General features: G+C 29.5%; 1 protein-coding gene across 2 annotated transcripts in view; it reads right to left on the bottom strand.

Moving 5' to 3' along the window:
• The window catches only part of LOC107436388 (TBC1 domain family member 1), an 81699-nt gene that overhangs the window by 40316 nt on the left and 22825 nt on the right, over positions 1–18558 (bottom strand). For both annotated transcript variants that reach the window (XM_016048090.4, XM_071187683.1), the window contains exons 5-10: positions 13088–13192; positions 11849–12002; positions 10023–10114; positions 8784–8900; positions 6830–6922; positions 676–732 (exon numbers count right to left, since the gene is read on the bottom strand). In XM_016048090.4, the coding sequence (XP_015903576.1) occupies positions 676–732; positions 6830–6922; positions 8784–8900; positions 10023–10114; positions 11849–12002; positions 13088–13192 (618 nt within the window). The remainder of the gene's footprint in view (positions 1–675; positions 733–6829; positions 6923–8783; positions 8901–10022; positions 10115–11848; positions 12003–13087; positions 13193–18558) is intronic.

Genomic DNA, 18558 nt, shown 5'->3' with positions numbered 1-18558 from the left:
TTCCTCCTTATTTGTGAAAGAAAATAAGTGTAAAGAGGAGATCATTTAAGTTGAGGGTGGGGAAGTAACAAATTATTGTTTTCTCTCCAATTATTGGCTATCAATCAAGCATAAAGGCGAGGCACTCTGATCGGGTTCTCTTTATTTTTTCCTCTATGACTGAAAGAATCTGCTAAAGAAAGAATGTTACCCCCTTTCCACCCCTCCCACTTCCTAAATATTACATGGTATGGGGAAGAACGAATGTTTTGTTTCTCAAGGACGTGTATCCTTTTAGACCTATTCAAATTTTCCATTTTGACTCCCCCTCCACCTTAACGCTTGCCCTGTTTACCCTTTTCAACAGTATTTCTTCTTTCAATAAAAAGGTTCCAGGAAATGCCGCTTTTACTAGCCACCTGCATGGGAAAGGAAGGGTGGGGAGGGGACTCAGAGGTTCAGTGCAAGCTAGAAAAAGAGAAAATGCATCAAAAGACCTTTTTTTTTAGGAAAGGGGAAGATGGAGAGATGTTTGCTTATTTTGATTGTTAAAAAGTGTCCGGGAAATCGACCCTTCCGGGAAAGGTCGATACCATACCATGGCACCGTCTATATAAATAATAGCTATATAAATAATAGCAATCGTTAATACAAAATTAAAAACTTAAAATAAATAAAATCATATTGCATACTCACCACAGCTGGTTGATTGTTAAAAAGAGAAAAGTCTTTGCTCTCATCTCTGCTAGTAAGCTACATAAAAATAGATCAGAAAGTACTTTAAAAAACGTAAACATAACTTTCTTTTTTTTATTATTTTGATGCATCAAAATTTCTCACATATAATCTACAGGATTTGTGATTGTTTTTTGTGGATTAAAAAATAAAAAAACAGAAATTGCAATGTTACAATGTGTTTTTGTAAGGATCTTTAGATGGGTTAACATAAAATTAAACATAATAATCAAAGACAAACTTTTTTAAATTTATATAGCCGAACCTTGTTAAAGTCTATTCCTTTTAACATGAATTAATTTTTGATTTTCCATCAAATTGTGTATGGATATAATGTTTAAAAAGCTTTTAACATGAACAGGTTTAACGTAAAATGTTGCTTAAGGTAAACTCTTAATTTATTAATCTTAGAAAAAAATTTACTTTCAACATTAATGAAAAATTTATTTCCCCTATGGAAGGTAAGAAACCTGATCATTTACAGTTTTATATCTATAAGAGTAGGTATTTCTGAAAGATTTATTATAGTGTTCATAATTTTAACTTAAAAGTTATCAAAGGAAGGAGTTGTTAAATTGAACCTGTAGAGGGAATTAGAAATTTGAGGATTACGCAACATTCAGAAGATAAGAAACAATGGTATATTTTCTCTGATGATTCTTGAAAACACGAGTAAGAACAGGTGGAAAAAAATATCGTTCGAATTCAATTCTCTGACAGATTTTTTTAATAAATATTCATTTTTATAAAAATGTCAAATCCTAATTGAAATAGTTGTCAGAATGAGATGAAATTTTATCTACTCAAGTACAACGGGTGATACAAACAAGATCACCAAGCAAAATGATCATTTATTGCCAAAAAGAAAATGCAAATAAGTGGAGGTTTTAGTACCCTCCCTGGGGCGGACTAAGGCATAGGCAACCTAGGCACGTGTCTAGGACCCGTAAATTTTGGGGCTCGAAAATTAGGTTTTTAATTTTTATAATTAATTTTCATTTTCATTTAACAGAAAAACGTTCATAATTATTGCTAAAACGTATCCACAATTATGCTGAATCGTTGATTGATAAAGTCGACAACTTGGACAAGCGTTGCCGAGCTTATGCATTCACGCCCATGAGTGTCGATGTGTGTAAATACGATAGATTCGCCTATTGAGCCTTTACTATGCACATGTTTAAAAAGTCAAACGTAGCTATTTAAAATCAGTGTCTCCTGAAAGTATTGCATCTTATGTGAGCTGTGATTGAAAATTGTACAATTATGACTTAAGTACCTAGACTGGATAGCAAATAGATTGTTTCGGATTCATAGTTAATACTTTCTGGAATTCGTAAAATGGAAATGTAATATTTTATAAAAGTATTACATTATTTAATTAAAATAATATATAATATAAAATACCACAAATTGTGATTTGGTTTGTGACAGTGATATTGAGTAAAAATAAATTTAATTGAAGATCATTTTCCTCTTTCCTTTCAGTACATGGTCTTTCAAATAAGTTCCTATAAACATTTAAGTGAAAAAACAAAATGAAAAGCAGATCGAGATAAAGTGGCAAAACAAATTAAAAGATCGTTGGACAAAGTTTTAACTGTAGATGGAGAACAATTACAACAATCATCATCATTTTCACAAATTTCACCTGCTCAATCTCCAGAAACATCATTTATGCCCGAAACTATTCTGCAAAAAGACCAGCAGGAAAAACCAAGCAATTCCATGCGAGAGTATTATATAAAAAATCCACCAAAATCAATAAATGGATCTTTGGAATCATCTTCTATTCGATGCAATGAAGAGTCAAAACAAATCACAAGAAAAATAACTATTGCCTCTTTCTTCAAAACAATTAATAGCGGGAGAAAAGTTAAAAGAGATTGGTTGGCTTATACTAAAGCCAACAATTTATTGTACTGTTACGTCTGTAAATTATTTTTCAAGCAAACAACGCTAATGACAAAAGGGACAAATAATTGGAAAAAAGTACATAAAAAATTGTCAGAGCATGAAAACTCCTGTGACCACATTAACTCCATTTTAATTATTATAACAAAATCTAAAATTACCATGCATTGAAACTGAACTGGAAAAACAAATTATAAGTGAAAAAAAATATTGGAGGGAAGTACTTAAGCGTGTGGTAATGAGAATCAAATTTATTTATTCATACTCTTTAAGAGTTTCATGGTAAAAATGAAGTTCGATCCATTTATGCGGGAACACATGAAAAATATGCAAACTGCGGCACCGGTACTATAAACTATTTGTCGTCTACAATATGTGATTAATTTATTTCTATTATATCGAAAGATTTACAACTCACAATAGTGAACGAAATAAGGGAAGCCAAATTTTACTCTCTAATTATTGATTCAAGACCTGATATATCTTACGTAGATCAGCTGACCGTCATTATTCGCTATGTTCTTCCAAGTGGTTGGTATAAAAGAGAGATTTTTGGGATTTCTACCTATATTTCTCATACTAGTGAAAACTTGGAGAAAGTTATTTTAGAATTTTTAAATAATATAGATTAAGACATCACTAACTGTCGGGGACGATAATGGGTTTAATATGTCAGGTAAATATAAGGGACTCTAATCCAGAATAAAACAACATATTTTTTCTGCCCATTTTATATCATGCGTAAATCACTCATTAAACTTAATTGGAAACGCTGCCGCCGAAAGTTGCAAGGAAATGACCACTTTTTTCAATATCGTTCAGGGGGCCGGGATAGCCTGGTCGGTAGGGCGCTGGGCCCATATCCAAGAGGTCGTGGGTTCGATCCTCACCGGCCGAAGACTCCCCGTGTAGTAAATGGTGACTGATGCACGTTAAATCTGTCGAGTCTCAAAGTCCTCCATGTTCCCACAACAAATCAATACCTCTGGGGGTACTGATCCAGGAGTTTCCTTGTCTTCTGGATTGGTTCAAAATTACAAGGCTACGGAGTTGAACGTAAGTAGTCGTAAACCCAAAAAATTGGGTCGGCTGTTCAACGACGGTTATAAAATAAAATAAAATATCGTTCAGGAATCGTACATATTTTTTTCAAGTTCTACACATAGGTGGAATGCATTACAAAAATTTTGTAAAAGCAAACACTTGAGTATTAAACCTATTTGTGACACCAGGTGGTCTGCTCATTCCGATGCTGTGAAATCCTTAAAGGAAAATTATGAAGAAATTAAACAATAACAGCATTTTTCCTCAAACAAAGATGAAAAAACAATTAACAAGGTCCGAAGCTGCCGATTTAAATAAAAAAACTTGATACATTTGAGTATGTACTGTTACTTACTATATGGGAAAAGATTTTAGAGAGAATTGATGCTTCAAACAAGACTCTTCAATAAAAAGATGAATCCCTAAATACAGCAGTTTTAATATATGATTCATTGATGGATTTCATACAAACAGTTAGAGATGATTTTGACAATTTAGAAAAAGAAGCAGAAAAAGTTAAAGATATTGCATATACTAATGATAAAAAACGGCAGAAAATACGAAAACTATTTCCTGATGTTTAGAACATGAAATAAGATTCAGTGGCAAAGAAGATTTTAAAGTTAATATTTTTTGTTGCTGTATGCAATTCTTTAATTAGCAACATTAAAAAAAGATCTGAGGGATATAAAACTATTAACAATAAATTCAAAACAATTTTTCATGATAGTGATGTTAGTGACTCTTCAATAGAGGAATTAAAATGTTACGAACAAGATTTAAATCTAGCAGAACTGAAAAATGAACTATTAAAATTTGAGACTTTTATAAGTAAAGAAAATATTATTTCACTTGTATCCATGTGGTCATTTATTCAGGAAAATAATATTATTTCAACATTCCCTAATTTAAACATAATTCTGAGAATTTATTTAACCCTTCCAATAAGCAATGCAAGTGGTGAAAGATCATTCTCAGTAATGGCCAGAATAAAAAAAAATTTAAGATACACATTAGGCCAACAAAAACAAAATAGTTTATCATTACTTTATATAGAATAAGAGTTATTAAATAATTGACGAGTTTGCAGAATTAAAAGTGAGAAAAAAGGCAATATAACTAATCAATCTGGGTATATTTGTTTCAGTATTATTGTTTGTTTTAATAAATTATACTAATGTTTGTTTGTTTTAATAAATTATGTTTATTTAATTTTTGTACATGTATATCATTTTTTTCCTTTTTCTTTTCTTGGAATCCGATAATTAAATAGAACTACATACTATATGCTTTAAAACCAAACACAAAGTATGCGTCATGACTGAAAAATAGGCCCAGAATTACAAGGTTGCCTAGGGCCCTCGTTAGTCTTAGTCCGCTACTGTACCCTCTTAGGCCATCTCGAAGCACGAATGCATTACAGTTTAGCAAGTCTCTTATGATCTACTGAAGGAATCTTGTTCCACAGCTAAATAGACTCAACTCGGAGGCTGCCCAAGTTTCTGTCCCAACTAGTCGCAGATGTGCTCGTTCAGTAGAGATTGAGCAGGTAAGGAAAGGGTGATAGTGTGATCGAGGAATTCCTGAAACACCCTTGCCATATGTAGCCAAGCATTGTCGTGTTGAAAATTGGCAACAGGGAGCCCTGCCATTAAGTGATAACACATGTGGCTAAAGGATGTCACAAATACACCAGTGGGCTGTCATGGCACCATGGATTAAAGTGATATTGTGTTATACGCAATGGCACTTCATACCATCACACCAGCTGTACACACTTCGGAAGCAGTCCAATCCCATCGAGAGAAACACCACTCTAAATGAAGGCAACGTTGTATGGGTGTCAATCCTGCCTACCCAATACAGCAGCACACCACTTAACATGTGTTGCCACTCATGGTAGGGCTCCCAGGAGCCGTTTTTCAACAAACAATGCTCTGCCACACACCAAGTGTGTCCCAGGAATGTTGCTGTCACATTACCACCCTCTCATGGCCTGCTCGATCCCCAGATTTGTAGCTGAATTTCATAAGGGACTCCTATTGCATCCTACAATAGCACCAGAGGTGGTCCAAGAGGGTACAAAACAAGTTTGGCAAGTTTCTGCCGAGGTGGTTAAAACCACTTGTAGAAACCGGTTAAAACTGGCATGGCAGAAACCCTTTTCTGCCGCATTTGTGGCAGAAATTCAGAAAATGACATAAAAGTAAGTACTGAGATTGACATACAATGGATAATTCATAGAAAAAACAATTAAATGTTAAAGAAAGTGCAATTTATTTACAAAATTATCACCATTCAAAATAAAATATTACACTGTTTGCACTCTGCAGCAATCTGTAACAAAAGACAAGTTCTGATGCAGTTTCTAAATCAAAACAGTTTCTCAATTTGCTATGCACGAACGAGAAATTTGAGAAGAGTCCAGCAGACAAGCAGGCATTACCATCTAGGAACAAGCAAGATTTGAGAAACTTTCGTCTATTGCATATTCTTTAAAACTGGACCACCGTGTAGAAGCTGGGGTAGTTGTCAAAACTTGACTCGAAAAATAAGTTTCAGGAAATGGGTCCGATTTGTTTTGCAAAGCTAGGATATAAGGTACAAAATCTGGGTTAATATTGGCGAGTTAACTTCTGGCACTTTCTTCTTGAGCACATGATAATTTCAATCCCAAATACTTTGGATGCAACATATAAGCTGGCAAATGATAATCAGTAACTGCCAAATATCACAAGCATCTTTTGCGAATTAAAAAGTTTGTTACAGTTACATGGAGTTACATTTTTCAGTTTACTTAAACAAATGTCATTAAGCAATTACTAGAACTAATATAGACGTTTTTAAGTTTCTGCCAGTTTTTGCTGGTTCTTACCGGTTATAACCAGTTTCTGCCACTGGCATGGCAAAAGCCAGTTTCTGCCAGCAAAAAGCCAACCCTGGTACAAAAACCTCCGTTCATTTGCATTTTTTTTAAACAAATGATAATTTTGCTTTGTTTTTTTTATAATTTACTTACACTTATGTTGCACATGTGTATGTAGAATTTCGTTTCATTCTGACATAGTACACTAATTTTCATGACTATGAGTACATATAACGTTTTCTATGAAGAAAATTTTATACATATAAAAACAATGACTGTTATTTTTTTTACCTTTAAAAATGTTTCAAGAGAACTGGATAAGGATTTTCTTGCCTTTTCCCGCAAAGAATCTAATTTTGTGCTTTTTTCTTTAAGTAGAGTTGGCTGGAAAAAAAATTACAATATACTATCATAGAGCAACAAATATTACTGAAAATAAAAACATAGTAAAATATATTTCTGTGATCAAACTTTAACATAAATACATTAACAAAATGAACTAGAAGAGAATGTTGTTGTTCATTTACGTCGCACTAGAGCTGCACAATGGGCTATTGGTGACGAATTAGAAGAGAAACTTGAATACCTGACAGCACAGCAAAAGTCAATTTCATCATATACAAAAATGAAACCATGTAAGTAACAACAAAAAAATATAAAGAAGTTTAAACAATGATCACTTATTGATAATTGATCACTTATAAAAGCATTGGTATTTAAATTTGAATTATTTATAAGGCAAAATTATGTGTATTTTACACAAAAGTATAATAAAGACTAAATGAATACAATGGCATTGGTAAAATAATTAAAACAATAAAATGAGCAGGATAATTAAAAGCAAAAGGAACTTAAAGAGAGTATATATAAAAGTGAATGGGCAATTACAGTCAATTTTTTTTAAAAGTTTAATGCAATCAGAATCCTTCAAAACTCCCAGAAAACATTTTATTACTTTCCTAAGAAGGCTATTTATTTAGTAATTTTTAATCAAAAAACGCTTACTTTCGTTTTCACCTGAAACAGGGAGTCACAAGATTATTCACGAACTGGCGTCACACGTGTCCATCTGCCGTTCACTTATAACCGCTGTGCTATGAAAGCCAATATGTTCTTGCTTTCATTTGAATTTTCGTAATTAAATACAACTACTTCAGATGGACAATAACTATCTGTATAAAAAATTGCACCCTAGTGTCGCTTAATAAAAATGTGGGTTTAATATAACGTATTTTTATAATGTTAAATTTCAATGGTACCCACTGAAACATTGTTAATAGTTGACGAAATTTTCTAGCTTTAAATATTTAAGATTTTTTATTTCAATAAAAAAAAGTGTATGGTTTTGCTTATTAAATGATGCATTATAAATACAAAATAATTTTGTTTTTTCATTTTTTTAATCATATTAATCTAAATTTTAATGTATAATTCAAATTCATTTCAAAGATTTATTTTCATCTTAAGTGAAAGAAATGTTGGATAAACTTTTTATGTAGAATAAATAGTTTTAGATTTTAAAATGTAGGAAAGTTCAAGTTATTGATAATTTTTATTTATTTATTCCAGCGTGAATTCAAAGCATGTAATTGTCTTCAGTATAGCAGTAGCCTTTTAAAAAACTTGTGATCTCAGCAAAACTTTGAATTCATTCTTTCAACAAAAAAATTTAAATTAAATTAAATTAATTCAATATAGATGTAAAATATTAACAAAATTATGCATGATTTTTACTATTAAATAAAAAGTGTAAAATTTAGGCAAAATTAAAAAATGCCTGAAATTTTATACTTTACAAAATGATAAATTTATTGCATGGGATCATTGTTTTAGTTTTTAGTTAAATTTCAAATTTGTCTTTATTGTCTTTTTAAAAATAATTTGGTGGAAGCGGGAAAAGTGATATTGTGTTCTTAGCTTTTGTTACTTTTTATTCCATATTTCTATCAATTAATTTTTATTATTTATTTATTGCTTTTAGAGTTGTTTAAAGTAAAAATAATTATCCTTGATTAGTTGCAAACAACAAAATTTTATAGCTCCTGGTAGTTAAGGGGAGAGGGAATGTATTTTAAACAGATTGTAACAAAAATTCTTAAAAACCGTAACTTTTGTTACTTAACCGCAAGACCGCAATCTTGACTATGAAATCGTAATAATTGGTACCTCTGCTTGCTTCTCAAACAATTTAGAATTCAGTAAATGTTTGAAAAAATATTTTTAATAGTGAAAATCAAATACTTACTTCATTTTTTAAAGTATTTGATACATGAGAGTGAACTAATTGTTTCTGTTCAGCCATTTCTCTCAAAAGCATAACTAGAACTTCATTTTGTTCTTGAACATCTTCATAAGTCATTTTCTATATAATTACAAATCAGTACTATCTAATTAATTCTACAAAACAAACAAATGATAATTACAAACAAATGATTAATTTCATTAGTAAATTTTATATCTTATTATCAATACCGATAAATAACACATCAAGAGGAAAAAAGTAAAATCAACTTGGATATTATATAATACAGGGCAAGAAATTTCAGTTCTAAAGATACCAACCACATTAAAATTTTTGATTTCTAATACTTTGCATTCAAGAAGAATATTAACAATTTTTGAAATATTAATAGACGTATGATGAAAAACTTTTTTTGGTGACCAAAACCAAATATAGAACTTACAAAGAATATAGAACTTAAAAATTGATATACTTTTATTGCAAGAATAGCAATATGTTTAAATTAAAATAAGGCCATCACAAGGTTTTGATGTTTTCAGAAACAATGGTTTCATTAACGAAAAGTGAGTTATATAGCACTTTTTGTTTTAAATTGATGAAAAATGCAGTCACTTGATTTTAAAACACTTCCATGTGCCACAGAATTAAGGCAAGATAATCTAAGCATATATAGTTTAATTTAAAATTCATCATTCAAATATTATGTTTTAACATTAAAATATGATATATATATATATATATTCAGTTACATTTTGTTAAGTATGCTGTATATTATATATGTTGTTATGCATTACATGTTACATAATGTAACTATGCAGTTAATCTACTCTTAGGAACTTACTCTTTTAGCCATCCTTAGTCTTTCTATGCATGTTTAGAAAAATATAAGAATACAATAAGTGTTCATTTTTAGTTTTAAGAATTTTATATTATCATGCCATTTTAATGAGAGTTTCCTTAAAGTTTTCAAACAGCCACCAATTTATACTTTGCACTTAAATAATTTTGTAAAAATTTTAAAAATGGTATGCTCGTGTAAAAAGTTAATAACCAATATCAATTTTGTATAATAATTTGCTTATGCTCTTGTTTTCAGTTCAAACAATAGACTCACTTTATACTTTTTTTAAATAATGCCTTAGGTTAAAATTCACTAATTTTTTGCAAATTTTTATATATAAAGCACTAATTTATAACACCCTTGTAAAAATAATTCATAACCAAAATTATTTCTAAACTTGCCTGAAACTTCATTATTATTTCTTCCTTTACATTATCAGGTAAAGTTCCTAGTTTTTCTAAAATAATAAGATGAGCTTCTTCTGATGGCATCCCTAAATAAACAAAGTATAGAAAAGAACATTTGTTTAGATGCATATCAAAAGCATTTTTATTTAATGTTCTATAATATCAAAATACTTTAACATATCAAAAGATTACGATTGGAATTATTTCTGCGTATAGAGAGATCTCCCCAAAATCTCCCTAAATATCTATCCTAAATTCAAAACCCAAAGAACCCTTTTCAGAGAGGAAGTACCCTGTCCTTTATAATTCCTAGGGAGAACTCTGTATCAGTAAATAAATTAACAAGGGCTAATAATATTTACCAGGTTTTTCCTATGGTTTCTATCAGTAAAAACCTAGTTTTTACCATGTGTGTCCTGTTAAAAATGGAACTCTGAAAACCAAATCTGCTCTGAATACAACCGTGTAATGAAATTAAGTATAGTCAAGCACATAAATAACGAGCCTTGACTTAAACATAACCTGGATTTAAAGAAATCTGAAATATTTGGTTGATACAATGTTAAGTGTATAGGAACATAGCAAGCTTTTAAAAAGCAAAACTCAAGTTTAAGTGAGCAATATTTTTGTGATTCATAAAATTTGTAAATAATTCCATCTCTCCAGCCTTCTTGGAAAAACTCTTTATGTTTTTCAGGTTGACAAATTCTTTTTTGATGTTGACAATGTTTTCTGGGCGATGAGTCTTATTCAAAAATTAATAATACAACAAAGAGACAATGCAAATTAACAAACTTCTAAACTGAACAGAAATAAAAATATAAATAAAGTGCTATATTTATAATTCAGTAGGTATAAATGAACTATGTATTATGATTTTTCACAAGCCTGTTTTTGACAAGCACTTGGTTGCAACATGCAAATATTGCAGTCTTTCCATGTTATAATTGAGTTCAACTGTAGTTTAAGTTGATTTATTAATAAGCATGCACTGAGCAGATTGAGACATTCATATTGCTGTTTCAAGGTAGATAAATATTGGCTCAATATTTTGAAGTAAATTTTTCAGGAACAACAAATATTGGTAGATGAGACATGAGTTTCAAGCAATATTTAGTTATATATATATATTATATATAGAGAGATATATATAGATAGATAGATATTGCCTCCTTTTATTGATCAACTTACTATCAATCTATTTTTACAAAAGTTATCTTCACAGTTATAAAAGGATACACATAATTTTTTTTAAAAGGAAAAATCTAACATTTTTATGTCCTGGATCTTTAAAAATTCTGAGAATTGCAATGTTTGCAGAAACACTAACATGGGACGCATTGTGTTCCTCTTTCCTTTCATGTGAGTGGTTTTTTAATTTGATTTAAGTTATTGACATCAAGCATTAGAGTCATGTTTTCCCCACATACTAATATTATGCTTATGATTATACCTAGCTTATAATTAGAGCATTGCATTTTTTTCTTAATTTTTTGCCCTTGTCTGCCATGCGATACAGTTGATCAAACTTATGACATTATGTTATATGTATTGGAACAGCTTAACTGAGAATAGCAAATATGATTGAATGTTAAAATAAGGAACTGTTATAAAGTCTGGTGAAGCAATTGATTTTTAAACAGCATTATTTTTATGAATGATATGAGTGTTCCAGTGATGTCTATCATTTGTTTATTCTCTACCTATAAATTTGTTGAAATGATTAATACTTACATTCTGTAATAAATTACAAATGAAAGAAATGACTTTAAATTTTAAAATTTTGAGAAGCATAACTACAAAGATGAAATCAACAATACCTTCCAAATCACAACAAAGCTTGTGAAACCAATGCATAGGACATGCATCACAGGTAAAAACTTTAAGTACTTGAGGTGTTCTAGTTGGCTGCTTTTGATAACATGAATGAGCTTGACTGAAAGCTTGTTTCAAAGTCTGCATCATCTCATCAACCTAATAAATATAAACATGATTGTGACATACAAATCTTTTTTGAAGTATCAAAATTAATGTTATACTATTTCCTGTGTAACTAATATTATTTTGTATTTAGGTTTAATTGAAAGGAAGAATATATTTTAAAATATTAGTTTTGTTGTGAAATTGGCATTTTTTTTAAATTTTGTAACAGACTTCTTGGGGATTCTGTGTCCTAATAACCTAGCCACTTCAAGACTTAGAAATATTTCTTCTTACTCATTTTACATAATTTCAAACTATCCAATTTTTAAAACTTTAAATAAAATTTGGAAAAACTTGAATTTGAAACATTTGTTTTGAAAACTTTTTTGTCTAAGCATGTTAGTTTAAGTTTTTATGTTAAAAAACACATTATTAAGTTATAATTTTTTTGTATAGAATATTTATTTAAAAGAGATATGCAACTATAGAAATTGTTTGCTCCTTAAAAAATAAAATTTGTTTTTGACCTTCTAAGTAAAGTAAGATATGTTTTTTTTTAAAAAAGTGACTAATACTTTGATATAGAATTAATGTTTTTAATTCAATGTAATATTTTAAATCTGAAAGAAAACTTTTTATCAACCTAATATATTAATAAATAGTTAGTTTTCAATAAAATAAATGAATTAAATACACAATTCTCATTCTCTTGAAATTTGCATGTTTGCAGAGTTACTAACTATTAACACCATTTTAATTATACAATTGTCAAGCTTTGCGAGCAAATTTGCATAAACTATAACTGGAAAAGCTGAATTTTTTTAGCTGAATTGTATTGAACTTAGCTGGGTGAGATTGATAGTTGAAAAATGCCAGATATATTTATTAGTTCTAAGATTTTATATATGTTATAGATTCTTAAATGTTCCTCTCTCAACATTTCTTCCAGAACTTCCCATCGCTTAACATGCAAGTTTTCCTGTAGATCATACCCTTTTTTTTCTTTATTCAATTGTAAAAAAGTGAATAGTGCGAATAATTTAATATAAACTTGTCCAGGAATTTAATGTTGAGGAAATTGATACCAAGATATGTTAAAATTAACAATTTTTACCAGAAAATGAAATTCAACCAACCACTTTTCCAGTTTGACAACGAAAAATATAGCCACAGTAACAGTCAGCACCAGTTAAAGTTGTTTCTCTGCAGATGAAGCCAAAATGGTCTAAATAACGAAGACCCTAAAAATAGAAATGAGCAGCAAACTATTCATAGTGATAAAAACTAAGAGAAAAATGAATACTCTTATTCAAGTTTGAAAATACCGATAATGATGAACATCCAATCAGTGTTTACAATCATAATTATTAAGAATTATCTTAAGATTATTAATCTTACTTTAGCAACAATAATCTTAACGATAGCTAATTTTGAGCATAAATGAAAACGTATAACTTTTATGACCACAAAGAAAATATATTAATAAATATTGCTTGATTATTGCAGCTAGGCAAAAATAATACAGTGAAATATATATATACACAGTGAAAATCTGCTAAGTTAACCACCTCTCTAAGTTCACTTCTATAACCCAAAATATTTATAACCTGACTGCTTATCTATCTTTAAATATTAATCCCTGAAATAAGTCATATTTTCTCAAAAAAATTTCCGTATTATTATTATCTGCATTACAACTTCACTAAATTAGTGAAACAGTATTAAAAGCTAACGTAAATACCTTTATAAATTGAGAATAAGAGGAAATTTTAAGGGCTGTTGTAACAAATAGGTTTGCAAAAATAACAAAATAAATTTTGAAATAAAGACATAAATAAACTGTTGAGTTTCTAATTCCAGATATATTCCAGTGTATTGACAATAAAAATTAATTATAGTAAATAACTGGCATGCAAAATTAACAACCTAATTTTTTGAACTAATATTTAATATTGAATTTATATAACAAATTGTAATTCATTCTGTAAATAATCTCATTTTTTAAGATGTATGGGGTATTTGCTAGGAGTGCAGAATATATCCAACTGCTCAAACACAGTTCAGGAGAAATTCAGGCAGCCCTGAAGAAATCTTTAGTCCAATTAAAAAGAAATACTAAAAAATGCTTTGCGAAAAAAAATGTGACAAAATTACCAAAATTTTTCCCTGAAAAAAATTTCGGAAATAAAATTGAATCAAATCAATAAAATCCTGATATTTTTAATAAAATTTTACGACATGAAAATAAGCGCTGATCTGAGCAATTACTTCTTGGTGAGCTTGATTTGTGCAGATTTCATCTGGTATTTATGCGGACTTATGTCAGTTTTTTTTTCTAGGCAGATATTGTAACGGATGTCTTGATTCTACAATTTTTTGGATCGATTTTTCTGTATTACTATCATACATGGCAATACTTTTACTTGCACTTCATTACCTTTTAAATTTAATAATTTCACTTCTTTTCTGTTACTTTTTTTGGGAAAAAGTATTTGTAACGAGAAAGTGGACTTTTCTCTGAATTTTTTTAAAAATTTTCCTCTAAAAAATTCTTTACATTTATTTATTTTTTATTTATAAATTTAGTTAATCATATATTTTTGAACAGTTAACTTTTTCTAAACACCTTTAAGAACTGCAATTTCCTGAAAAGGAGAAGGCCAGAGGACTGGCCGAGCCAGAACACCAGGGCCAATCCTGGAAAAATTTAAAAAGGAAAAATAAATTGACATTAATTGTGTTTTAAATCTCCATTTCTTAGAAGAAAACTTAAAAACGAATGATTTGTAATAAGAATTTATTTTATCGTCAACCATTCTTGCATCCTTTGTCCTTCTCTAACAAAAAGAGTATTTTTTGTTCCATCTGACCACAATGGGTCGAGCAAAGAGGTCGAAAGTCACAACATGTTACAAGCAACACCTGTAAGTTCCTAGAAATTAACAACCACCCCATCTGCTTGACAGTTTTGTTTCTATTGAAACATTTTTGTTAATATAGAAACAAAATATTCGGATAGAATCTTCTGCTCTTGATTAAAAAAAAAAATGATTATTTCTATCCTTGTTTTCAAATCAATCCCCTGTACTTCACTGCTACCAAATTATCCTTTACTCATCCCCTGCCTGAATGATATATGCGTACCTTTGCTGACCGTTGGGAACATTCTTAGTTTCAAATATCACTATCTTATCATTATTGCTTCAGGAAAAGGGTTGTCAGACTCCTTTCTGAGCTTCTATTTTCTCTCAAGTGCCATGGCTCATCTTGAGGGTCCTTTGTTTGAATTTCAGACACAAAATTTTCTGGGGGTCTTTTTCTTAAGGAATTGTTAAACCACAGAGGAACACTCTCAACTTCAAATGAACTCGCCAAGATAACCATATTTTTTGGTCATTCTGTCACAAGAGTTGCTTGCTCACAATAGTAAAAAATACTTTTAGAACCATCTAGTCCTTTTTTAGGTAAGTTAAGAAAATTTTTCTTTTTTTTAAATACCAAACGCCATAACTCATGTAAGCATTAATTATTTAACATTGTGTTATCTATAAAAGTTAAATTATCTGATTTTTTTTATAATTAAAGAAGTTCTGCTAAAACTTAAGACAATATCACTTTATTTTTAATGGTTAAAGTTATATGCCAAGAAAAAATGTATACCCATGTCTCACATTGACAATCTTGAATGTCACATTATTTTATTTCTAATGCCCATCTGAGTTCCGTTCTAGTAAAAATAACTTACACTATACCTATATATTCATTTCGTGTAAAAAAAAACTGTTTTACCAGTTTTTTAAAAAAAAAAACTCTTGCTTTAAGGAATTAAAGATGTCTAAGCCGCAAAATGACCGTAGTTAATATTCTCACTATTTCGTAAAAATTATCTGTTGGCTAATCTGACTGCCTTGTGATGAGGGTAAAAACACAAATATTTTTAAATTATTGTTACATGAGCCTCAGACAAAGTGAAAAATATTTAAGTTTTATTTATGAAAAATTTTTTTGCAATCTATTTGAAAGTTTTAAAATATTTTAAACAGACTAGCATTTTCAAATTGAATCAATTTCTAGATTTCAAAAAAATCTCAAAAAATGAAAACGATGCAATTAGACAACAAAAATATAATTTTTTTAACAGTTAACTCAGTGCAGTACTTATTGAACAATCACCAGTTATACCAAGAGTACAGTTCTAAAATGAAGACATGATTTTTTGAAATTTTAATATATATTTTTTTAAGTAAAAAGCATACATTTTTTCACCAAGTTTTAATGGATTAACATAACCATAAGGAAAATAAAAATACTGTCCATTAGGAATATGCAGCAATAATAATGTGTTAATTACATTTTCTAAAAAAGTGCTTGCTTTCGTTCGCCACTCCCAGGACTGTCTATGACATTGATTTCAGATTGCTTCGTTGAATTTGTTTAGAAATTTAAGAAAATTAAGATGTATTGTTAATTGTCAGCATATTGACAAAAGATATAATTCTACTGGTAACAGTTTTCGCTAAACTAAATAGGGAGATCCCTCCCTTGCTCACAATGCTTTCCAACCTTTTCAGATTGTTTCCCTCACTGTCTCTACCTCGATCTTGCTTAATACCTCAGTCTTACTCTCTGATATATATATTAATTATATTAGAACTGAGCCATGATGGCTCAGTGGTTAAGGCACTGAACTGTCATAATGAAGAACTGGGGTTCAATCCCCAGTGGCAGCTAGAAGCCCACCCTGCTTCAGATCGATGGGTACCAAGTTGTCAGGGAAGTAAAGGTGACCTGCGCACAATGCTGACCACATTGCCACAATCATCTGTTAGTCACAAAATTGTGGAGGCTTAACCTCCATGAGCCCTCTGGCAGGAATGCCTTACTTTACTTTATATTAGAAGCTCTACCCCTGCTCACTTTTGCTTTACAAGCAAAAGCAGCAGCTGCAAAATAATTATTCCAAAAGTTATTAGAAATTTAAGCCTATTTTTTATTTTCAGTTTATTGGCAGAATATATACCAGGTCACAAAAACCCGGAACTAACTGCTTTTGCAGTAAGTAGTTTATTTCAGATCTCATTTGCTTTATTGTTCAATACCTTAGTTTATATATTTTATTTTAATAATACTTCATGAAATGGATTAGTTTTCACAATCACTTTAAACTGGAATTTGTCTAAAATGAACTGCTCACACCTAGGCATTCAGAGATTAGAGTAATATTAATATTATTATCGATTAATATTAATACACCATAGCTCACACAGTGCAGATTTATTCAAGCACTAAGATGGATTCTTTTTTTGCAATTTGTCCATTTTTAACATTATACTTGCATATTTTTATCTGGCGTAAAACACAAGTTTACACATGTTTCAAATTCAGAAGTGGAAATGTTTGTAAGGAGTTTGTGTTTCCCTAGCAAAATATGTTTAATCTCCAAACTAAGTATTAAAACAAGTTACTGCCACCAATACTAGCGTTTCAAAAACTCTTTACCAAGTGTGCTTTTCTGTGTCATAAAAACTATTTAATGAAATATATTAAATTTTCTACATTTGCAGAGAAATGTTTTTAAAAAATTCTGGTATCAAAATGTCGAGGCAGTCACTAGTTATTAAATTATTTTATGTCAAAGATCACGTAATTCAGCATCCCATAATTTAGTTTAGTGAAAACTATAAACAGAAGAATTAAGATTATTTTAAAACTAAGCATTATCTAAAATTGTCTCAGTTTGTTTAAATTTCAAATTACTTTTGGAATAATTAAATAGTTCATAAAAACTGAATTTTGAATTTTTCAATATAAAAGAAAAACTAATCTCAGTAAAATTATAATTTTTTGCATCCACTTTTGACTAAAGATAAAAAAAAAAATATATTAAAAAAATATTTTAAAAATTTTTTTTAAAAAAAATGACTTTTTCTAAAATTTTGGTGAATTTTTATACAACCACAAAAGATAAACAAATATGTCTTTATTTTCTCGGCAAACCAAAACAAACTACTCACTTTCTTAGAATTTATTTTAATTAGGGGACTGTGGTTAACATTTATATAAACTAAGAATGAGAATTTTTCTGCTTCTGAGGAGTCTCCTTTCCCCTCTCGCCTGTAAGTGATGTTGCATGTGTGATGTCAGTAAAAGTATTTCTTTTTTCTTTCTTTAATGTATTCTAAAATTATTATTTTTAACTTTCATAAAAATTAACTACAATTTTTAATTTAATAGATTTTAAAGGGTTACCTGTATATAAAGACAATTTCTATTTATTTATTTATTTACTTATTTCTTTAAACAAAAATTATGTCATTGAATTTGCTCAACAAATTTACAGCTGAAAGTTTAAAAAAAAAATTCTAAAAACTTGGTAGTTTTAAAATTAACATAATTTAAAACTCCTTTCTATATGCAAACACTGAATTTTTATTTTTGGTTTGGTTTCTGGATATTTTCAGCATTCATATTAAACTGTGTGCTTCTTGACCAGGTATACTCAAGGAAGAATCATGATGATTTAAACTATGTTTAATAATTTAACGATAAAACATAAGTATAATAAAATAACATGCTAGGAAAAGGTAAACAGAAGAATAACAGCAAA

Source organism: Parasteatoda tepidariorum, chromosome X1 (assembly GCF_043381705.1).
Source record: "Parasteatoda tepidariorum isolate YZ-2023 chromosome X1, CAS_Ptep_4.0, whole genome shotgun sequence".
Classification (NCBI taxonomy): domain Eukaryota; kingdom Metazoa; phylum Arthropoda; class Arachnida; order Araneae; family Theridiidae; genus Parasteatoda; species Parasteatoda tepidariorum.
This window is presented reverse-complemented; position numbering and strand designations above follow the sequence as displayed.